Source organism: Charadrius vociferus, unplaced genomic scaffold (assembly GCF_000708025.1).
Source record: "Charadrius vociferus isolate BGI_N301 unplaced genomic scaffold, ASM70802v2 scaffold506, whole genome shotgun sequence".
Classification (NCBI taxonomy): Eukaryota; Metazoa; Chordata; class Aves; order Charadriiformes; family Charadriidae; genus Charadrius; species Charadrius vociferus.
The window spans coordinates 689,095-711,478 of record NW_009648677.1 but is presented as its reverse complement, the minus strand read 5'-3'; the positions used below and the strand labels follow the sequence as shown (position 1 = coordinate 711,478).

Here is a 22,384-nt window from a genome sequence, read left to right as displayed (position 1 = left end):
ACCAGCAGCACTGCTTTGCTGGAACCGTAGGGCTAACGGAGGTAATCTCCTCATGGCAGACGCGGGGCGAGCAGGCCAGCCGCAGCCAGCCTCTATTAATTTTTATGCAAAGCAGGGCTGTCATTCTGTTTCTTGAAATAATTATGGCCATGACAGGGCTGGTTCTCAAATAACTATTTCAGAAAAAAACGAGTCCCACCTTCTCTGACCAAGAGACTGTAATTGGCACAAAACGATGTGTGTGAGCCCCGTACATCAGTGCTGACTGCCACGCAAGGGTCCATGGACACTGGGGGAGAATCATCCTGCTTGTGCCTAGTGCGGTTCACTCTTTGAACAAATAGATCGGTGGACATTTTAACAGGGTCTTCCCACCCAGAGCAATTCAGCTGCTGGTGTTTCACCATCTCAGTGCTACTGTGAGTTAGGAACAAGGCAGGACTGAAAGAGTAATTTGTTTCCATACATTTGGGTTTTAGCACTGGTGTTCGCAGGAACACAGCGTAACTAGAAGATAGCCCTGCAGAGAATCTGAGTTCTGGCTCCTTTTTAAGTTCATATGGACACCATGAAGCACCAGCATCGCAGGTTTGAGCCATAGAGCAGTCTGCCAGGAGTCCAGAGAATAAGAACTGGAAATCAAATCTGAAGCAAGACAGACTTTTATATGGGAGCACAAGACCTGTTAAGGCTGTTCTGAACAAAAAAGGGGGATGCATCCAAGCTGTTTGTCCTGTCAGAGCATGCATCTCACTGCTTGTCAGCTCCAGCAGCAAGGCACCCCCAAGGAAGCGTATGAGCTCTCCCTTGCTATTGCAAGGAAAGAGAATGAGAAGTGGTACAAGTTCTGCACCAGGGCAGAGCGTACCATCAAGCACAGTCTCTGCTTTATCAAACAGTACAGCCCAGAGACATGAAGTTCCATCTTCTTCATCCCTTCCCCACTAAGAAAAATCTAAAGAGGATGGAAGTGCATGAAAGCACCCCACACATGAGATCATATTTTGGTTCTGATGTTCTTTGAAGCTGATTTCTGCCTCCTTAATTCTCTTGACAGTTCACAGAGATAATCTGAATGTGAGCAGCAGAAATGCAGGGGCAGGGTGACAGCCCTCACTTGGGCTTTGGCTTGCTTTCCAGAAGATATTACCAGTGAGAACAGAGTTGGAGCTGCATGTCTTCTTTCTTTCACACTGGAGACACCGAGACAGCTCCCCTTGCTGCCAGACACTCAGCGAGCCGAGATAGGCAAACGCTGTCCTGTCTGCTCAGCGTGGAGCCCAGCAGATAAGCTGGCTGTCTCGCCCAGACTGGTGGAAGGGTTTGGCAACCACATCCTAGTTAACAGTGTTTAGGGCCACATGACGTGGGAATATAGGTTACGTCACTGTGCAGGACCCTCTCTGTTGTCCCTCAAGTATTAAGGGCTGGATCCAAGGGAAAAGTAAGATGCTTTTCATTCTGAATCAAGACATTCAGTATCTTCAAAGCATATCCTAAAGGTTCACTTTTAAGTGGAGGAGCATTGTAAGATATGATGGTGAGCGAGCAGCAGAAGTTCCTGGCACTAAGTCAGTGAGAGCACTTCACATCCCAGCAGGAAGAGGTATCGATCCCCTCCTTCCCATCGATCAACAATTTCTAAATGAAAATCACACACACAACTCCCCCACTTCTTCCTTCCCGTTTCTTTGCCACTCCGTAATTGTTAATTGCGGAACCCTACCCATGATCTGCGGCTGGTGGCAGCTAATGTAGGACACATGTTCTTAATGATGGGACTGCAGGTAAAGCTGGCCAGTATTTTCTACAAAGCCCACACCTGCCTACAGTCTAGTGTTGTGGGGAGTCAGAATTTATGAATTCTTCTGAAGCTTGAAACATAATTTCAGCCAAACTATAGAGACTTGGGGTTTTTTTTAAAAAAAAATAAATCTTTCCATGTTGTCTTTTATTTGTTTGGCAAGGAGAAGCATTTTGCTTCCACAATTTTTGAAGCAACGCTTCTTCAACTAATATTTTTCTCTACAAATATTCCCGTGTTTCTAACAGTAATCTCCAGGGGAAGAATGTATTTCATTTGACCAAAACAGAATGCTTCATGTTGACTCAGAATGACTTCTGGGGGTTTTGCAGTCACTTTTGTTTTGCCTGAAGATAAAATATTCTCCTTTCTGTTTAATCTAAACATTCCACCACTAATTCTTTTCATTGGCCTGCCAAACTGAAAAGTCCTTTATTTTCAAAGATACAGTTTCAAAACAAGTGACTTTATAGAAGTCACTCCTGTACCTAGAAGAAGCTTTGATGGGTTACCAGGAGGAATACAGCAGACTGGGCAATTTCCTTGTAAAGCTTTCCAAAATACTCTGGCCAAAGTGTCACTTAACTGCTAATGATCCTATTAACATAAAGAAAGGATTATAAACCTCCTCTCAGTGTTCTTGACCTTGATGGAGACAAACTTCATGGGGATTATGTCAAAAGATGAATTTAAAGAACCTGCGAAACTCTGCCCAGGCTTCCCAGCCAAAGTATGACTGAATGAAGAAAATAAATAGTGAGGGTGAGAGAATTCTCTTTAGCAGCGAGAAAGTGAGAAGCAAAAAGAGCACTTTCAGGAATTTCACAGAGGTGAACAGCCATGGATGACTGTCCTCAAAGGCCATTTAGTGCTCATCATCTCTGGGGGCTGACGGATAGTATCTGAAGGGAGAGGCGATGTTAACTCCATGGCTTTAGATGTGATACAAATATCATAAGACAAATGGCCATCATGGTGCATGAAACACGAACAGAAATGAAAAGCACCAAAAATTCCGTATGAAATCCTCTGTGTGCGTCAAAGGAAGATGTTTCGAACACGCAGGCAGGTGATACAGAGCTGAAAAGTAAAGAGCTGTAGGAGAGAGCCTGAGTCTACAACATGCTGAGTTCCCGGGGCACGATGCTGAGGGCTTTCAAGTCCCTCGGCTTTTTCAGCCGGTGGGACGGGGCCGGGAGCCCTCTGGAGAGCGGGATTCACATGGCAAGAGAGCATGACATAATTACAGACCTCCACCTCTTCCTGGTAGATAGTCACCTATATTACAGATAACACTAAACAAAAGAAGAGATGTCACCACAAGGCAAAGCAGACCCCTATCTGTGTTCGCACGCTGTCACTGCGGAGGCTTGTGGAGAACTGCACGTTCCCCAGGCAATTGCTCTTACAGCGCTGAGTTAAAAGGGACCCTCCCTGAGCTCATCTCAAGCAGCAATTCATCTCCACCTAGACAGAATGAGAATTTAAACATGAAGGGCCTCACTGCCTGAAGGTAAACAATGTTCTTGTAGGCACTTGACCTTTGAGTCGCTTTTGTATGTGGTCTGCTTGATTTTTCTGCCTGGCTCTGTCCCCGCGGCCGGACCACAGGCTGCCTTCCCCTCCGCTGTCCCGCTGCCTCTGCTTCCTTAGCCTTGCTGTTTGCGTTCCCTCTTGAGCCCCATCGGGAAAACAGTCACAGCCCGGCCTGGCCGCAGCTTCCTGCAAACTTCCACTGACCTGGAGAGTCGACGGCCAGTCTGAGACCCAGGGGAAGGGGCCTTTCCCTCGCCTCGGAGCTGGTGCCGCAGCTGATAAGTCCCTAACGTGCTACAGCTCTTGTCTTTCTTCACATATAATGAGCTTTGCAGCCCACAGTAAATTATTCTTTTTAATTATCTTATGGGAATTGATAGGGGTTTCCTTATGGATAAGATTCATAGGGCACGCTACCTTCCCAGCTCAGGAGGGACGGGTGTGCCAACCTGCAGGGAAATATTCTCTTTTTGTAAAAGGTTTCTTTGCTGAGAATTTTTTCCCTCGGAGTTCAGTGCTGGTAACTGCGGAGAGTTTCCACATCTTGTACTACAGGACAGCACCTGCGTTTCCCATGCCACAGCTCTCCAAATTGCAAGAGTTGAGTGCCATTGATTTACACCATCTGGAATTAGAGACCTTCCTTGATGCTAAGGTTATCATTTTTAAAGAACAGTGACCCTGTCCCTTTTGTTTCGAGAAGTTCTGCCTCTGAGAGACTTTTTTACAAGGAGTTAACTGATTGCTGATTAACGTAAGGTGGTGAACGTGCTTGTAAGGCTGGCAGTGACACTCCTGAAGTTCTGGCAGATCATTTTTCCATGCCAGAATCAGTCTGAGCTGCTCAGGAGTTTCACGAAGGATTCATTTTTTTGGCTGCACAAACCATAACAAAGGTATCAGCTGGCAGTTGATTAGTTCCCTATTCAGTATTTATTCTTTGTCATTTTGTTAAGATCCAAAGCTGAGCCACTTTCCGTTTTCTCATCTGTTAAGTGAGCAGCCCAGCTGCCTGGAAAGCGCTGGTGCTGGGAGCGTCTCCTTCCCAATGCGCGTGGGGTCGGCTCGCTCCTGCTTACGGGGTTTCTTCGAGCAGCCAGAGGGAAGCCCCAGCGGACTGCGGGACGTACACAGGTCTCCTCTGTTGCTCTGGGTGCTGATACTCTTTGATGATATTATTTTTGCTTTTGCACAGAGTTTCATGGTTAGGGGGAAAAAAACCCTCCCTGGCCTCGCTGAGCTAGCCAGGGTTATTTAGGGAGTGCTTGACCTTCACCTGCAACTGCCTTTTCCTTTCTTTCCAGAGTCACCTGCCACTGATAGCCAAAGTGTAGCCCTAACCTCATGTTTGAGCTCTCGTGTCAGAACTGCAGTAGCTTAGCCCTGCAACTGGCTGTCACATCAGCATCTTCACTGTAGGAGTGGCTCCGCTGACTCACACGGGTATCTCGCCCTGCTTTAGAGCTCCAATATTGCAGATTGAAAGAGGGAGGACAGGAGGCCTGCGGTAGACAGAGAACTCTCTTTAGGCTGAGACTATAAACTGGATAAAGCATGGAGATGACACAAATGATAGCCATCTGCTTACTGCACGGGGCTCTCGGAAACCGCGCTTACTGCAGGAAATAGAAGGACTCATAAAATAGAAAACCTTTTTCTCTTTTTTCCAAAGCAGAGGGAGGATAATGCCCACGAGACCTGTCACCTACCAGAGATCCACCATCGATTGCAGCTCAAGCCATCCTCTCCTTTCCCAACCCAGTCTTTATAACCCAGAAACTGCCTTTTGCTGTTGTTAATTGCACAGGGATTTTAAAACACGGTCTAGATTTCAAATACTGATGGTAGAAGGGTAGATTTATATATTTTGGCTTCCAATTCTGATTGCAGCTTATGATCTGGGGTAGTGTAATTCTAGCTACTGGCTAGACACATGGCAATTCGGGTGCAGGCTGCTATTAAAAAATCACTTAGGAATGACATACAGCTTCTGTTATACATACTGTAAATTCATGTTTCCCATTTAGGAGTTCCTCAGTACTTTAGTATCACCGTGATGAGTATCTGTCCTATTTACAGCTGAAAAACGTAGATTATTTTTAGGTCTGTTGTGAATCTGTTAATTTGGTAAGAGGTCAGTCTTGGAGGTAGGGAGAGATGATGGAGGAGAATGGGGTTAAATAATTATTTTTTTTTCCCTGAACGGGAAATAGTTTTGAGAAATTATATTATGTTTGACTAAGATATTTCAATCATTGCATAACTCAATATTTTCTGACATTTCAGGATTATTTAACTTTTGCTTAGCTGCCTTCTTTTGATTTATGTTACTTTTTAAACAAAGTGCTATTCTGAAATTCCCTCTAAAAATACCGGCACAAATATTTTTAAATTCAGTGTTCCCATCTTTTCAGTCAAAACAGTTAGGCAAAATTTGATCCAGATTTGTGAACAGTTTAGGATCAAGAAGCTCATTTTTTCACACCAAGTTTCCTATATACTTTTCCTATCCCCATGTCACGTGGCACATCAGTTGTTCTCTCTTTTTCTCATAGGACTAGAAGTAAGATATGAACACACTTCCCCTGACACCGTTCTGCACTCCCAGTGTTTGTTGCAAATACACAAAAAATCTACTTTCTCTGCTTTTTCCTATACCAAATAATCTAAGGATCTATTTTTAATAATCCAGGGTCTTCCTTTAAGTAGAAAGGCCTTTCACCATTTGCACAAGCTTTGAAATTGGCTATAAAACTATCACCAGGTTGGATAGCTCTAAGTATAGTTTAGCTGGAGAGCAAGGCTGCAGACGTATTAAGCAGCGCTCAGGCACAAACACTAAACATGTTTTTAACATGAGACTCAATAGAAGAACTTAGCAGACCTGTTTGGAAAGCGCATAAGACACTGGATTGAGTATAAATATTTCCTATTAGTTTTAGGGATTGGAACAAGCTACAAAGTTGTGGTTTGGAGATCAGGTTTCTCAGCTCAAGGCTTGACTGGGACCAGTGCCTGCCTAACCAGAAAGGTCAGATGTGTATCTGAGACTTCCTAAAGGCAGGGAGATTACAGGTCTAATTTTTTAAATTCTAATTAATGTCTCTTACATAACATTTCTTGCAATGCCCTTACCCCAAAGTACCTGTTTTTTTATAGACCAACCCAGTCAGAATAAATCAATGGCATGGAATAAAAGCTGACATGAAAAGACGTTACTAGAAATGATAGACATCAGCCAGATTTCTGGTCTTTATCTTCTGTTTTGCTGTCTTGTGTTCAGTGCTACTGATCAGCTCCTTGTCACAGCTCCCCACATTAATCACACATCTCTTGTACTTGTGCAGTGACCCAAGTGCCGAATGTAAAACATCATCATAACTCGCGTGACCCTTCTGATACGCACAAGGAGCTCCAACCAACATTTGCTCTCATTGTGATGAAGCACGCGGTACATTTTGGCCGCTAAGAAACCTATTTCCAGTTTGCAGAGCTAAAATTAAGCCGTCAGAAATACAAAAGGCAACGGTCCCACGCTCCTGTCTCAGTCCCTGCCTTTCACCCTTCCTATTTTTGTGAGTGAAACTGTTTTGAGTTGTGAAGCGAAGGAACTCCGGCTCTGCACGGAGCTCATTCTTTGAAGATTAATTCCAAGTGACAGCATTTATATATTTCCATGACATTCCTTAAGCAAAGACTGTTGTCATTAGCCAGGAAATGAACATTGATAGCCCCAAATGAATGACCTGTTCCCAGATGAGTTACCAGTCGTGGGGAAATAAAGCGAGTGAGATAAACCAACTCTGTTTCCCTTTGTCAGTGGAGCTGTGGAAGAGCAAATCCAAATCTCACACTCCACATTCAAACTGTTCTGCAGGTCACCAATAAGCATTGCTTACATATAGAACACTTGTTACCCAGGAAAAATACAACATATATAAGCACTTCACCTACTGTTTCATTACAGATCCTCCAGCACGGAATACGCAGCTCCCTGCCAGGGTCCAAAGGGTGAAGATTTGTTTTAAATTGAAAAATGGGTCCTCACTGATTCAAAGCAAAAGGCTGTTTGCCAGGGATGGAGTACTGGGAAAGGAGAAATTCTGGAGGGTTTCACAATTTTAGTCTCCATTGAGAGTAGCCAAAATGCCCAACACCCAGAAAGGGATACTTGGAATTTTGAAAACTCCATGTACAGGCTTTTTTCCCTCCCTAGCTGAAAATGTTAGAGAAATATTTTGCCAGCTTTTCATGCGGATTTTAGAACATTCCCAGTTTTTCCAGCAGATGAAGGAGGGAGAGCGGCCTGATGCAGTAATGCACGATTAATGGGATGAATAGATAGTGTTACTCCAACACACTTCAACTGGGGCTTTCTTCAATCACAGAACAGCTGCCACAACAGCATGAGATGTAAAACGAGAGCATGCATTTAGGTGAAAGCATCGGGGCCAGCTGGCCTGACACACTGGTGTTAACCCAAGACTATCACAGGCTCTTAAAGGCAGCCCGTGGCTTTGATTTTTGTGTTTGAGAGGCATCTGATCACCAAGGAGGGTACACGCAGCCTTTACTGGAGATGCTCTCACGCCATGCTGCAGAGTCAGACCAATGCGTGCTGAACAGAGGGGCCATGAGACTGGAAAGGCACTGGTACTGTCGCGACTGGGTTTCACCCCGGCAGCCGTCAGGACACGGGCCTGGGCACAGTGTGGCCCACGGGGGAACTGATGAGCACAACCCGCCAGACGCAGGGAGCGGGAGCGGGAGGGCTCTCCAAAATCTAGAAGTAGCGTTCTCATCTTAATTTGGTACTGCGTGGACTTAACCATGCATTTGCACAGAGATGTGCCCTTCTGGGCAATTTGTGGATGAACAGTGGGGCTAGATCCACCAAGCAATAAGTAACTGATTTTTTTTCTCTATTAAAAATCCCTTGATATTACATCAGGAATTAGAGAGGAAACACGGCATGAGGAGACAAGGGTAGTTCAGGAAGCACATTAATGATCTTCATCAAGAAGAACACTTTTCCTCATTATACAACATCGGAGAACAGGTCACCTACACTCTAGGTGTTTCCCAACGCCATAAAGCGTTTGGCCACTGTTGGAGTCCTCCTCCTGATCCACAGCGACGAACACGTCAGCCCCAGCCGACTGCACTCATTACCAACGTAGCCCATCCGGGAGCAGTTAAGCATTCTTTTGAAAACTGATTTTAATTTCCTCATAGCACATCCTTTTTTAAAAGTACTGTCAGAATACTAGAGCACGTTTGCAACCTAGATTGTCCACAAACCTTTCACGCCAGCTATTTCCCATGCTTCAGGTGAAGCCATTTCCAAAATATAATTAAGCGCGTGGAGGCAGGTCCCAAGGCAAGGATTGAGGTTGAGGTTATTGTCCAGGGGGCACATCCTTTCCTGTCAACAGTATAATCCAAACCAGGAGTGGCTCATTGCCTACACTGGGTGGTGTAGTTGGCGTTGCATTAGCTGAACGGCATTTGGAACTTTATACCATAAGAATATCAGGTGGAAGAATGCTTTTTAGAAAAATCTTGAAGCTTTCAGGGTTTCACAAACATTATTTTAATTTTCTGATGACCACCACTGCATTCATACAATGAAAAATCAGTGAATGAGATTCAGAAGCTTTATTAACTTATACTACCTCAGATTTTTATTTATTTCTATTGTATATGTATGTCCAGTCTGATTTATTGTGACAGATCTGTAGAAAATCCCACTGTTCCACAAGAGTGTGACCAAGTTACTCCACTGTTAGGTTAAACAGACTATTCTTCCCTGGCTTTGAAAATCGTGGGTCTACGTTCCCCTTTCGAATGCTGCCTGCAGTGTTGTAGAGATTCTCATTAACAGAGGGAAGCTTTGTTCTTTCGGTAGATTTACCTTAACCACTGTAAACCTATTGTAACACTTAACTGCTGTGGAATTCAGGAGTGCTGTGGTACAACATCACCTACGAAAGAAATTCAGAGCATTGGGGAAAGAACTAACTCCAGTGCCACGTAGATCTGCGGAGCTGCTTTATTAACTTCATTTTTGCAGATGGGGAATGTATAAGAAAAGGAGTTTTAACAAGATTGCACTGCAAACTGGTAAAATAGGGTTAGAAATGGGGTATTCCGACTCCTGGTCGTTGGCAGTAATCCCTAGATGACACCGGCATTTGCGAACAAGCAAGATGAGACCGTCTGTCTTGTCACATAGGACAGTGAGCGCGCCACGGGCAGCTGGCCGCTCAGATTACAGTGCCCGTCTGGGCATAGATCAGTAAAGGAGTGGGTTTTTTAAATCAATGTTTTTTTCCCTGCAGACTACAGAAATCCATTTGTGGAGATTCACCCGGAACATCCTGAAATAATCTACATTTTAGATGCTAAGAAAACGGTTGTTGTCCCTTGCCGAGTTACCTCACCAGACATCAAACCTAAGCTCACCCAGGTAAGTGACTGCTTCAGAGAAACAATCAATTCAGAGGTCTGGGCTAAAATGGCTAAAAATACAAAATAAAATGTATGAAGCTAGGTAAGTTTCTGAAAAAAAATAGCAAAGACACTGAAAAACCAGAAGCACAGTCCCCCTCTTGCAGTGTATCACTATTGAACTGTGTACAAGGGTGTTTTGGGGATTAGGCTGAGTTTATCACATATTTTTCTCATCTTGTGGCTTGATGTTCCTCCATAAATTGGCAAAAATAGATCACAGGACACTATTTTTCTTCAGAATTCTTTGTGTAACACCTGGCTATTAGCTATCCTCATGAAAGCTTCTCTCTTTTATACCTTGAACCTCCTCAGAACAGTTGCCCATTTTTGCTTAATTTCATAAATTTAAACCAAGTTTCAGCCTCGGGAATAAATGGCTACAGCATCCTTTCCTTTGGATGCTGTTACATCTGAATGTCAAGGTTACAGAATGGTCTATGGAGGCCAAGGCCATTTAGTATAATAAAAATGGAAATTTAAGGTCTGGGGCTTCCTCAGTCGATGGAGATCTACTCACTCATTTAAAGGGCTTTAGAATTGCTCTACAGAGAAGCCTATCACAGAGTGAGGAACAGAACATCGGTCTCCTGGCTCCAACCCTGCCTTTTACCTAATAGGTTATGTGCCGTTCCATTCCCTGGCCAGGCTGACTGCTTGAGCTGTCCTACTGGGAACAAGAGCTCATCCTCTGCCCCTTTCCCACAGCCTGTTCTGGAGGGGCTGTGAGAGATGAGGTTGTTCTGCTGGATGCGGTGTGATAGCGGAGCACACGCAGATAGGCTGATGTTGCGCTGGTAGAGGGGTCTGTGGACCTCTGCTCCTCTTAGCAGTGAGATGTCTTAGTTGTTAGATGTTTCCTCCTCCTGGGAGAGAGCACATGAAATCACGGAGGCAGTGTTTGGGCTCCTGCTGAGACCAATGGCAAATTTCCAGTAGACGTGCGGAAGGACAGCACTGGCCTTAATGCTTTAGCAGATCTCTATTTTTTAAATTTTGTCAGTAGGGATTCAAGCGGGTGGAATAAGGCTCCTCTCCAGTTACAGCTTATCACTTTAGCCCAGATAAGTGTTATCACCTTCTCCTCCTTGGCTATAAAAATGAAACATCCCCATCTTATTTTAGCCAGCTTCAACCAAATTCATTGCTGGAGTACTGCTGCTGACTTCGGCACAGTCACATGAGCCTAAATGTGGCCTCGGAACCTTGACCAAGCTGACCTCCAAATTCACCCCCTTATTTATAAGCAGCCCTGCACGCCCTGCCTGCCACCTAAATTCTCTCCCAGTAATCTCTTCAAACACAAACCGACATCCTTTACCTTGCTGCAAACTGCTGCTGGAACAAAACCTCCACTGAGATCTCCCTTTTGAATTGCAAAGAAAATAATCCCCCAGAAGATTTTTCCCCTTCAAGCTGGACTGCAGGGCAGGGATGGAGATGTTGACTGCCGGTCCCCAAAGGAACCCTCCTGAGGCTGTGAGCTGCTCAAGGGGATGTGCTTTGGGAGGCGTGTGCTGGATTCGGGAGCCGCCAGCCCCGGGTTCCATCTATGAACGTCACCGCTTGTTTTGCCCGGTGTGGGAATTTCATAGCGCCGTGCGGAGCCGAGGTGGCGGCTTCCCGTGCGAAGAGGAAGCGGGGCGGGAGAGGGGCGGAGGTAAGGATGGAGGAGGAGAGGTGAATAAGGCGATCAGACAAATTTAGAACATCCTCTTCTTCCAAATTTAATCTCCAATAGACAACGAACTTCAAAGGGAGGAAAGCCGCTGTGATTTCCTTCGAGCAGCATTGACGCTTTTTGTTTGATTGTTTAAATATATATTTTTGAATATTTTATGAAGACGTTTAATATGTGTGTAGTGTTGAAACGGGCCTCCTGAGTAGGGTTACTTTTTCTTTCCCCTTCCCCTACCCATCAGGGAGCAGAGCTGCCAAACCTTGAAGTTCAGCTTTATCACATTTTATTATTCTTGTAGAAAATGTACTTTTTGCCACCATAAATTAAGTTCCTTATGTTACCATTATACTTTAAAATTGTCGCACTCTCTGGCCTTTAAATATGTATGGGGAAAGGTGCCTTTTGCTAATACTAAACAGATCCCCTCTAACTCTAACTCTACATCATCTATGTTGTTAATAAACCCATGCTAAGATACACAATTCAAACTTTTAATTTTGCTTAACATGATTTTAATTCTGAGCAAAAAAAAAGCATTTTCAGTCTTGTCAGATCTGTTTCGTCACTGATCTGGCTGAGTGTGCATTTGCCCCTTACAGCTTTGACCTTCATGGGTGTTAAAGCATGGTTAAGCCTCAGGTTTTACATCTCCTCCTGTAATTTTCCTGGATTTTCCTAATGGTTCTGAGCAGAGATGCCGCAGCCCGATTACTTTGGAAGTATTTACATGAAATCCACGTTTCCTACTACTGTTCCACAAGAAAGCAGCTGTCTCGCCGTGCCCGTTTCCCCACAGCAACATCACCAGTCACCGCCCCACCGCCGCAATTCCTTTGCCCTTGATCTGTGCTGCATATGGAACAACCAGAGACCCAAACCAATGCCAACCAGAGCCATCGTATATTCACGAGAGGCACGAGCATCAGCTCTCAAAGCCCGAAGCTGAAATTTCTTCGGAGCAGGAGTATTATTTAAACTGAATCCTATTTAAACCACACTGCCATACGTGACTACTGTTTGTTTGGAGACAGAAAAATAAATCGCATGCCGCGTAACAACAAGAATAAAAGCAAAACTACTATATCACTGAGGAAATTCCCACTTGCGGTCCGGAGTGCAGCTCTTCCCTTGGTTAGCTTCACAAGCTAAACCAAGGTAGCTCTGGAAAGGAAAACATTAACTTGCTTATCTTAGCTGGTATATGATAAGAAGGAAGGAGAAGCACTGTGCAAATTCCAAGTTAGTTATCACGTGGCAACTGTAGGCACACTGAGGTTTCCCCAAACCCTTCATTTTTCAACGAAAAGTGATCTCAACGCTCCTGCAGCACACCCTCAGTCCTAGAAAGCCTCCCTGTGTCCTGCTGGGAAAGTCAGACCTCAGCCTGGGCTTCCATCCACCTGCCTGCAAATAGGCAGAAATGGGTGAATTTCAATGATCTGCTCTTTGACAGACTCCCAAGTTATTTGTCTGCATTTAATTTCATGTATTTCTTTTCTACATTGCAATCCAGGACTTTCAAAATGATTGGAAAGCAAATTGCATTTTTCTTTGGCACATAGAGGATTTCCCCATGTGTCAATAATAATAATAATAAACTAATTATTCCCACCAACAAAAGCTAACCCGCTTGACACTGGTGCTGTGTGAGGGTATACGGAGGGTTCATTCTTATTAAATGAACTTTTGCTCTAGTTTTATTTTCCCCATTTGCCTTTTGTATCTTCACATCCTCACAAGCAGAATTTACAGACACTGTTTTATCGAGAATCTCAGAACATTACAAGTAGTTATGAATTTAGGACAAAAGATTTCTTTGTTAGTAAGTCCCCTTATTTCTGCCATCCAATGATTTACCATCGTAAGTCACCCACGCTGCTTCAGTGCCTACTGGAAATCAATAGGCTGCTCGGAAAGCATCTCATCCCTTCCTGTGATATAGAGAGAATCCGATGACTTGCCACAGACCACAGCTTATAGATGACTGCCAGCTGCTGAGTTAGTGACATGAATAATCCCGATTTTTTGGGGTCTAACTTCACACGTATTTTTAAAGTATTGAGATGCCAGGAAAACATGCGGTAGCTACATGTAGCCTTAGGAGAAGCAGACTTTGTTCTTCAACACTTCCAAAAAGATTACCCTACAAAATTCGTATAAGATAGGCATAATTATTTCCAGTAAAGAGATGAGGGAAATGGGACCTACAATGGGTAGCATGATATCTTGCCTAAGATCTGAGAGGACTGAATCAAAAGCCCCAGTTATGATGTCCAAGTTTTGGATTTCAGAGACAGTCATACCTTAGGGAGGGCGTTTCTATTTGCTTATGTTGATGTTGCTTAAGATATGTGTGGAATGAGACCACCAAACCACTCTGAAAGGTCAAATATCTACCCTGCCTCCACCGCAGAACAGCCTTGGTCGGTCGCCTCTGGTCTGGCGGGGAAGGGAATGTCTCACTCACCTCCTGTCTGTCTGTTCTCTTTCAGTATCCTTCTTCTGTAGAGATGAACATCAAGAGGATGGTGTGGGACCCAAGAAGAGGATTTGTCATCCCCTCTCATTCTTTCGTTTACTCTGGAGTACTCACCTGCACTGCAAATGTCAATGGAAGTGTGTTCACCTCCTACTACCTAGCGCAGAGGTTGGGTGAGTGACCGCTGCGCGCCAAGGAATGAGCACAATGTTTTGATTTCATAGCTAAGCCCCCAGGTATTATTTCTTGGAAAGCCTCAATTATATTTGATATATCTAATTGGTATGTATCTGTAGCAAGTCCGAGCTGGAACGCTAAAAGCAAACTCATTCTTCTCCTTTTTTTCCTGTTCAATAGAACTTGGATTTGATCCACTCCTGGTTTTGAAAAACTACCAAGTGTTGAGGTGGTACAGAACAGGAGTATTTTATTCAAACCCCACCAAGGCTTTGTTTGCTTGGATTGAGCTATGTTTACACGAAAACAACTGCTGGTTTGGGATAAAAACAGTAGCTTTCTTTTTGCTTCTGGTCATTAAACAAACAAGATCATGGTGTAAAAATCTCATTAAACTGCTAATTCAAATTTTTGCATTTTTATACAGTTTCTCCTGGTGATTTACTATACCTTTTCCCTTGTATTTACAGTTGAGCTTCAACTCAGAATTAAAATCTGAATTTGAAGCAACTAAACATTACATTTTTGAGTGCTGGGGATTTTTATGACACCAATTAGAGTTGATTTTTCCTTTGTATTCAATGTATGTTTTTTCTTTCCTCATATATTATATTTTTGACAGAGGAGAGTTTATTGTGACTTCATTCCCATTAGCTCATGGCATCCTTCTATACAATTAGCACTCAGCTTCAAACAACAGGCTTGTAAATTTGTATGGCAGCCAAATAACAGTCCTGTAAATCTCTCTCTCTCTCTCTCTTTTTTTTTCATTGTTGGAGTAATTATTTTTTACCAGAATCATAAATGCAAAGCTAAAAACCCCACTAGGTCATCCCTCGCTAGCCCAAAAGGACAGAGGCAATACCTTACTCTATAACGCGTGGCGGTACAGCGGTCAGACGTGTGTTTGGCATGGGGCACCATAAACATGAGGCAGGCTTATTTCTGAGTTGATGTGTTTAAGGCATCAGTAAATATATAAGACCAAGATGTGGGGCTCCCCATCAGAAAGGAAAGGAAGGGAAGCTGGTCACCAGAGGGAAAGGCAGCTGGTCATCAGAGGGAAGGAGAAACTTGTTTCACATTTTACAGCAATTAATCCTGTCACAGATACGTGGATGCTGAGGAACTCAAAGGATGAGTCCCTTTTGAAAACTTTTTCTGAGAATGGCTGTGGAGCTCTCGAGTAAGGGCTGGAGCCAAACGTGGCAAATGCAAGAAAAATAATTCATAAATTACCGTCTCCACGTGTGATCAATTACTTTGATCAGCTGATGTTCAGGCCTTTATATAACTGACCTAATGTTTCCATTGCGGGGCACTTCCAACAATTGCCCCAGAAACGACAGAAGAAGGTGAGGTGTTTGGGAACTGTGGATGTTGGAGAGGCGATCAGAGTGCGGATTCTTAAATGTCATTGATGCAGAGAGTGCTGCATGGTTATACCTTTGCTTTTTTCATTTCAGAGGGCAGAGTACAGAACCTGGCTCTAAAAGCAACTCCCAAAAAACTGCTGGTCGGAGAAACTCTCTACTTGGAATGCAGAGCAGAAACCTTCATCAACGGGCGCATTGAGCTCATATGGACATGTCCTAATGGGAGAGTGAGTTGAAGAAAATTCAGTATTCTGCTTTCACACAGTCTCCCCCTATCCAAACGAAAGAGCCGTTCGCAGGGCCGAGCAAACCCTCACTACTACTTAATCTGAAATATAGCCAACCTTCTGTAAGCCTACAATTGACTGTATTTTTAGTTTGGATGAATCTAAAACTTATCTGACCATCTTGAACCTGCAAATTAAACAGCAAATCTCAGGCTACATATGCTTGCTTTTAGCTTTTCTTAGCCAGGAGTGTACGGTTCTTGTTGGAAGAAAAACTCTCGTTTCGTCTGGCCCGTTTGTTGATCCCAGCTCGCAGTGGCAAGTCTCGAAGGCAGCCACGCAGGTTGCAAGTTGTCAGTCTGCTCATCCATCTTGGCATTTCTTACGTAGGAAAAAGTGAACCAAAAGCCAACTGCATCTGCTGAAATCTCCACCAAAGAATGAAACATAAATTCTGAGTGTAGGTTCTCGGGCTTTCTGTGGAATGCAATACAAAAATGCCAAATTTGACGTAGAAACATGTAAGAGACTGAGCATTTGCTCTGAGGTACTAAAACCTTTCAGTTCTCCCAAGGAAAATCAGAGGGAAGAAGGGGTATTTTCCAAATCAGTTAATTTATCTATCTGAGATAGTACTCATGGTTCTATTTGATGCTCAGAATTAAAATGATTGCTTTTTTTTCTTTTTAGTTCAGCGAAATATACATTTCAAAGCAGAATCTAAGCCTATTGGAAAAGTGTAAAATGTGATTCTGAAAACTTGATTATTTTTTACTTAATTTGTTTACTTAAAGCAAGAATGTCTGATTTTGCTTTGGTGAAGAAACCACAGAAAATAGAACCTAGAATTTATAGAAGTGCAAGTAACATGGTGTTACTGAATTTTGTTTCTTGAACCCCATATGATGGAAGAGAGCTGTTTTTCTGTGAACCCTCCTTAGATTTCTAACATTATAAATGTAAAACTTCTTGGCCAAATCTCTGGGACCAAAAATCCTACCAGAAGCAATAACGCTCTCTAAAATTCTACAGGAATTTGCATTGGCACTTGGCTGTCATAATATATTATATTTCTGTCATAATATGTTTCTTGTAGAAAGTAGGAGGTTTTTAAGACCAAAAGATTCTGACTGTGACCAAAAAAAAACAACCCCAAACCCCACACAACAAAAACCCAAAGCACAACTCTGACCCTACAGATGCCAACAGCAGTTTTGCACGGAGATCTCCAGGATTTGGTCCCCGTGTGGGGCTGATCTGCGATGCACCCCCTTATTTACCTGCCTGCCCAGACTTCAGCAGAGAAGTGCCACAGTTCCACTCTGTTTCTCTGTCTTATTAGACTTGATAATGAAACCTCACACAAGAGCTCTTCCACCTGATTTGTCTTTTATATTATTTATTTCAGTGATGGGGAGATACGATAATTTAAATATGAATCACTGCTTTTCTTTACTGGCAGACTTTGAAAGGATGAACAAAATAATCTGGTTTATGCTGCTTTTTGACCCCCTTTTTTCTGACTTCCAGCACCCTTATCCTAGAAGAACAATAGACCAGAGTGGCATGGTATATAAAGTTGGCAGTAGCCTGACAATTGAAAATGTCACCATGCAAGACGGAGGCCTGTATGTATGCAAAACATTCAACGTAACAAGGCTGGAGGCCAATGTCACAGTTACTGTGTATGGTAAGTTCTGCAGCTAAACCCGAATACCCAAACCCCAAGATTGTTAAGGATAATGCCACATTTTTAAACCTGTTGATATACAGATGGCATTAGGAAGAATACCAACTAGTCGAAACAACCATTAATCATCTATAATCTCTAATCAATCTATGGGAGAGTCAGCAGCCAGCACTATGTTTTCAAAGAAACTTTCGAGAGCTGAAGACTGAGACGTGTCTGAGGACACGGATTAACTGGGAGCCGAACTGTTCTGAAAAAGCTGGCACCAAGTGTGGATGCGGATGCCCTGGAAAATCTGGCCTGCTGGCATCCACGCGGACAAGAGATACCCCAGGTGTTTTTACACACTGCTCCAGGGGCAACGCAGATGGATATTCTCTGCTTTAAATATAAAGTCCTTCATTTGGAGATAGACTTTCCTGGCTGTGGCGGAGCTCTGCAGGGGAACCGCGGTAACAGCGCGTCGTTCCATTTGGTCGTCTGCGGCTTCTGCAGATCTGCATTGTAAAAAAATCCGGGGTAGACACAACGCGATTCAAAGACGCGAGCGCTGTACTGTGGCAGATCTGCCATCACTTGTCCTCCTGTTTGTTTCTCTTTCCAGACAAACCTTTCATTACAGTTTCACATAAGAAAGGGCCTTACTACGAGATCACGTCAGGACACAAGTCACTGAAACTAGGTGCAAAGGTGGACGCCTTCCCTCGCCCAAGCGTCACCTGGTGAGTACCAGCACCTTGAGCAAAATCAAGAATAGGTGACCTTCTTTTGGGCTCCTGTCTAGAACAGGTTTTCACTGTTCCTTACCACACCGACCAAAGATGAGAGCTGGGAACGCTCATAGCTGTGGTCTCAGTCCAGCTAGGGAGATGTGACTTCTTTCTGTGCTGACATATGCTCTGGGAAGCTGGGCAAGCCATACCTCTTTCCCATGCTATTTTTCTCTCCCAGTCATGCAGAAAAGGTCCCTATAGAAAAATTGGGGATTTCATTTACCCTGGACACAGAACTGTTTGGAAGATTGATGCAGAAAGCTATTGGGGAAGGGTTTACCACCGCTAGTGGTGGTCAGTCTGGAAGGAGGCAGCGCACAACAGAAAGCTGCAGGACACATTCTCAACAAGAGAAATTGTTTCTCTTTATAACTTTTAAGTAATTTTCTCCAATCCTGTACCACCAGCAATGGCAGATCCTTGCAGACAATGCAGTGAATCCTCCCGAGCAAACTAAAGGCTCCACCAGGACTGTAATGGATCAGCTTAATAGGAGGGGCAACATGTCAGCAACTCCAGAAGACATTAATTTCTCTCTTTACCCTTTCATCGCTTGTTCTCTCTCTTCCTACATTTTCTATGCTTCATTCCGTAGGGCGTCTGTAACAACCCCTTCCAAAACCTTATACATCTTTAACTGTATGAAACCCCCTACAACAGCTAGGATGGGTTTGCCTGTGGTGGCAGAGGAGGTGGTATGGGTGACCCCGCACCTGCACAGTGCGCTCTCCCTTGGCCAGCTGTGTGCCGCTCCGGGGGTGCTGGCAGGCAGCAAAAGGGACTGGTCAGGGATGGGTTTGCTGCATTTTCTTTAGCAGTCAAATAACATGAAAATCCCCAATATTCAGTGCGATCAGTGTAATCAGTGCTGCCAAAAGATATTTTCAATTGCTGCTGTTATTTAGGAGATGGAAATGTTTTTGTGAGTTGAAGTGGGGACTGTCCCCCTTTTCCCTGCCAAGGCTTTGTTCTCGGGGCTCAGCGTGGAGCTGCTTGGTCTGCCTGGGACCACCAGAGCTGCCTTCCCTGCATGTTCGAACCTACAGCTGTTGATGTTGGAGGTCTCTCAGGACAGTTGTTTAAACGACTGCAAAGGAGGTTTCCAGCATTCTCAAGCAGTAGGACACATGCCCCAGCTTCTCCTTCCACCAAGCCTAAAGCTCTGTGTGTGGCAAAGTCTGGCTGATTTCATATTCATAACCCAAATCTGCATGTTGGATTAGCAGTAAAGAGAGAAGTCTGCTCATGCAGACTCTGCTGTCCTTCTCTTAGCGAGTGAAGACTCAAGATTGTGGATTCCTAACTGACCTTCCTATTGACTGTAAATTCTGCAGGTCACAGACTTGAGCTTTTTCAGAAACAGTAAAGGGTCACATATACATATTGAAAGATAATTCTGTGCAATTGGTATCTCGGTTTAAAACTGATAACATAAATTTTGGCTAATCTGCACTTAGTATTGCACATCCAGCATAATTTGGGGGCATCTAGAGGTACATTTCTGATCATAGTTAAGCATGCGAGCGGCACTGTTCATTCAGATCCATTAACATGTCTTTTTCCTGCTTGTTGGGTGAAACCATCCCATAGCACAGAAGGTGCTACTCTGTTTTAGTGTGGAAGGATAAGGCCAGGTTGGACGGGGCTTGGAGCAACCTGGGCTGGTGGGAGGTGTCCCTGCCCAGGGCAGGGGGTGGCACTGGATGATCTTTAAGGTCCCTTCCAACCTAAATCATTCTATGATTCTATGATAAAAGGAGTAGATGTCCAATTCGAGCAGTGATTACAGATCTGTTTCCCTTGCTGCTTCTGAAGGATGACTCTTTACCAACCCCGATTAGGGGGAACAGGTTTTCTGAGGGCTAACACGCATGCATGCACATGATGAGCCTTGTTGGGACTTTCAAAACAGGTACAAAGACGGCAAACTGATCAAGGATAACCATACTTGCTATGAGCCGGATCCAATGAAGTACAGACTGGGCATAAGAGATGTGAGACCAAAGCACGCTGGAAACTACACCATCGTCTTGAGCAACGCCAAATATGGCCTGTATAAGAACCTCACCATGCAGCTGGTAGTGACGGGTAAGATCTGATGTTTAGAATGAATTCTACTGGGTTCTTTCTCATTTTTTTGTGTGATCCTACTTTACCAGTCAGCAGGTATGGGTGACATTTCCCCATGTTTAGCTGATATGAGCTGATACAGCACCGCATAGATCACCACCTTATTTAGGAACCACTGAAGATCCACTCATTTCACCACATGGTAAATAGAAGCAACAGAATGGAGAGCTAGTATGAAGAGTTAGTCTGAAACTACGTCATCTAACGTCCCTTTCCACTGAGATAATGCACCTCAGAAATAGCCTGAAGCACCTTTGTGTCGGGACAGTGTCTCCACAGAGGGAAGCAGAAATGGTTTGAAAGTGAACGAACTTAAATTTTAATAGGAGTTTGGGAGCGTATCTAGCAGTGAGGTCTTGGAGCTGGAGGCACAGTTTCCCAAGAGAAATGATGGAAGTTTTATCCCTTGAGATTAAAAACTAGCTTGGGCAAAGCACTGGAGAACATCCTGTTGGGACAGGAAAAGTCCCAGCAGGGCTGACGGAAGGAACTAGATAAAACACCCTGTCTTTTATGTCGCTCCATCATCCTGCTACAGAAATACTTTCTAAGTCTGTATTTTATGTATTGTCATTTATCTGTTGGGAGCACTTGAGAGACAGGTTCATTTTCAGGGGAATCTGGAGAAAACTGAAGTAAACTGTGGTGTGCGCTGAAGCCGGTTCACTTGGCACAGAATGAAAATAGATATTGGAATCACGTTTGTTAATCTCCCTTGCCGGGATAATGGAAGACAGAGCCACCACTGCCTCTTTTAAACCACTGAATTTGGCAACAGAGATTGAATCATGAGGCCAAGCAGGAGTTCAGCAAAAGTTAGCTCTGCTTCCCTTTGTATTTCCCGAGATTCACTCAGGCAGTGAGATAAAGTTATTGCGATAGGTTTGCTTTCTTTTCTGTGGTGGATTCTTTCCTCCTTATCCTCTTTACACCTAAAAATATTCTCAATTGTCCTGTTTTGTAGACTTATGCGCCGTTGCACCATGTAACTTCCAGCATTTGTGTTTTTCTCATTTCACCTTTCAGAAAGGATAATGCCTAACAAATGGAGAACTTGTCACTTAGGCACATTTGACCTATTAAAAATGATAAATAAGATATGGTAGCTTAAACCACCTTAAACATACATAAACTAATGTGCGATTTAGGAGTGGAGAGAGCCAAGAACATGCTTATGGTCAGGTACCGCAGCTCAGCTGATGAGGAGGAATGTGTTAAGCTGCGGTAATTTGCTCACTTGAGATTGTTTATCCATACAAAGGTTTTGCCGTCTTGTTAAGAGAACGGAAACGTTCAAAGGAAGAGAAAATTAAGAATGATAATAAACTATCTTGTCAAGGTAAATATTGGTGTTTGCATGCAAAAGAGAATGTTTACTTGAAGAGCAGCCATTCCCCAAATAGGCATATAAAAAACAAACAGACATTGTTTCTATCAGCAAGATGCTATTTCAGGATTAAACCATCCCATGCTCTTAACTGCAGCACGAGCCTTTCATCTTCATTGTATGTGCAAGTATGCGGTATCCCGCCTCTCTCGCACAGCGCATGCCTCGCACGGTGCTCATTGTTAGCCCTTCTGAGGGATCAGCCCAACAAAGACTTCAATCAGGAGTAATTATTTAATTGCAAACCCACCGTTTCTCAAGAGCCTGCGAAGCCCAGCAGCTGCAGGAACGTTACCCACTGGAGAAGGTGTTGCACGGTGAAGCACAGGAAAAATGAACAGCTTTTCTGGTAAAAGAATGTCATTCCAGAAATGAGAGCAAGCAAAGGGAAATATCTGCCAAAGACGGCGTTGGTTTGAAGCTAAAGGCTGCAAACAATGAGGATATTTGCTTTGATTGTAGACAGGACTGACACAAAACACCTAGGAAATATTGCCTTTGCCAGGCTCTTCTCTGCAGCACTAACGTGATATGCTGTATGTGAAGCACTCAGCCCAAGGAGAAGGTCACTTTGCTGAGATGCATGCAGGTAGAGACCAAAAAAGGCAAATTTT

The 22,384-nt window shown here is 43.8% G+C and overlaps 1 protein-coding gene across 1 annotated transcript in view; it reads left to right on the top strand.

Moving 5' to 3' along the window:
* LOC104287780 (vascular endothelial growth factor receptor kdr-like) overlaps positions 1 to 22,384 on the top strand; it is a 135,908-nt gene that overhangs the window by 46,612 nt on the left and 66,912 nt on the right. Inside the window, exons 4-9 of the mRNA XM_009886512.1 lie at positions 9,682 to 9,809; positions 14,024 to 14,183; positions 15,654 to 15,790; positions 17,321 to 17,480; positions 18,085 to 18,202; positions 20,166 to 20,341. Of these exons, the coding sequence (XP_009884814.1) occupies positions 9,682 to 9,809; positions 14,024 to 14,183; positions 15,654 to 15,790; positions 17,321 to 17,480; positions 18,085 to 18,202; positions 20,166 to 20,341 (879 nt within the window). The remainder of the gene's footprint in view (positions 1 to 9,681; positions 9,810 to 14,023; positions 14,184 to 15,653; positions 15,791 to 17,320; positions 17,481 to 18,084; positions 18,203 to 20,165; positions 20,342 to 22,384) is intronic.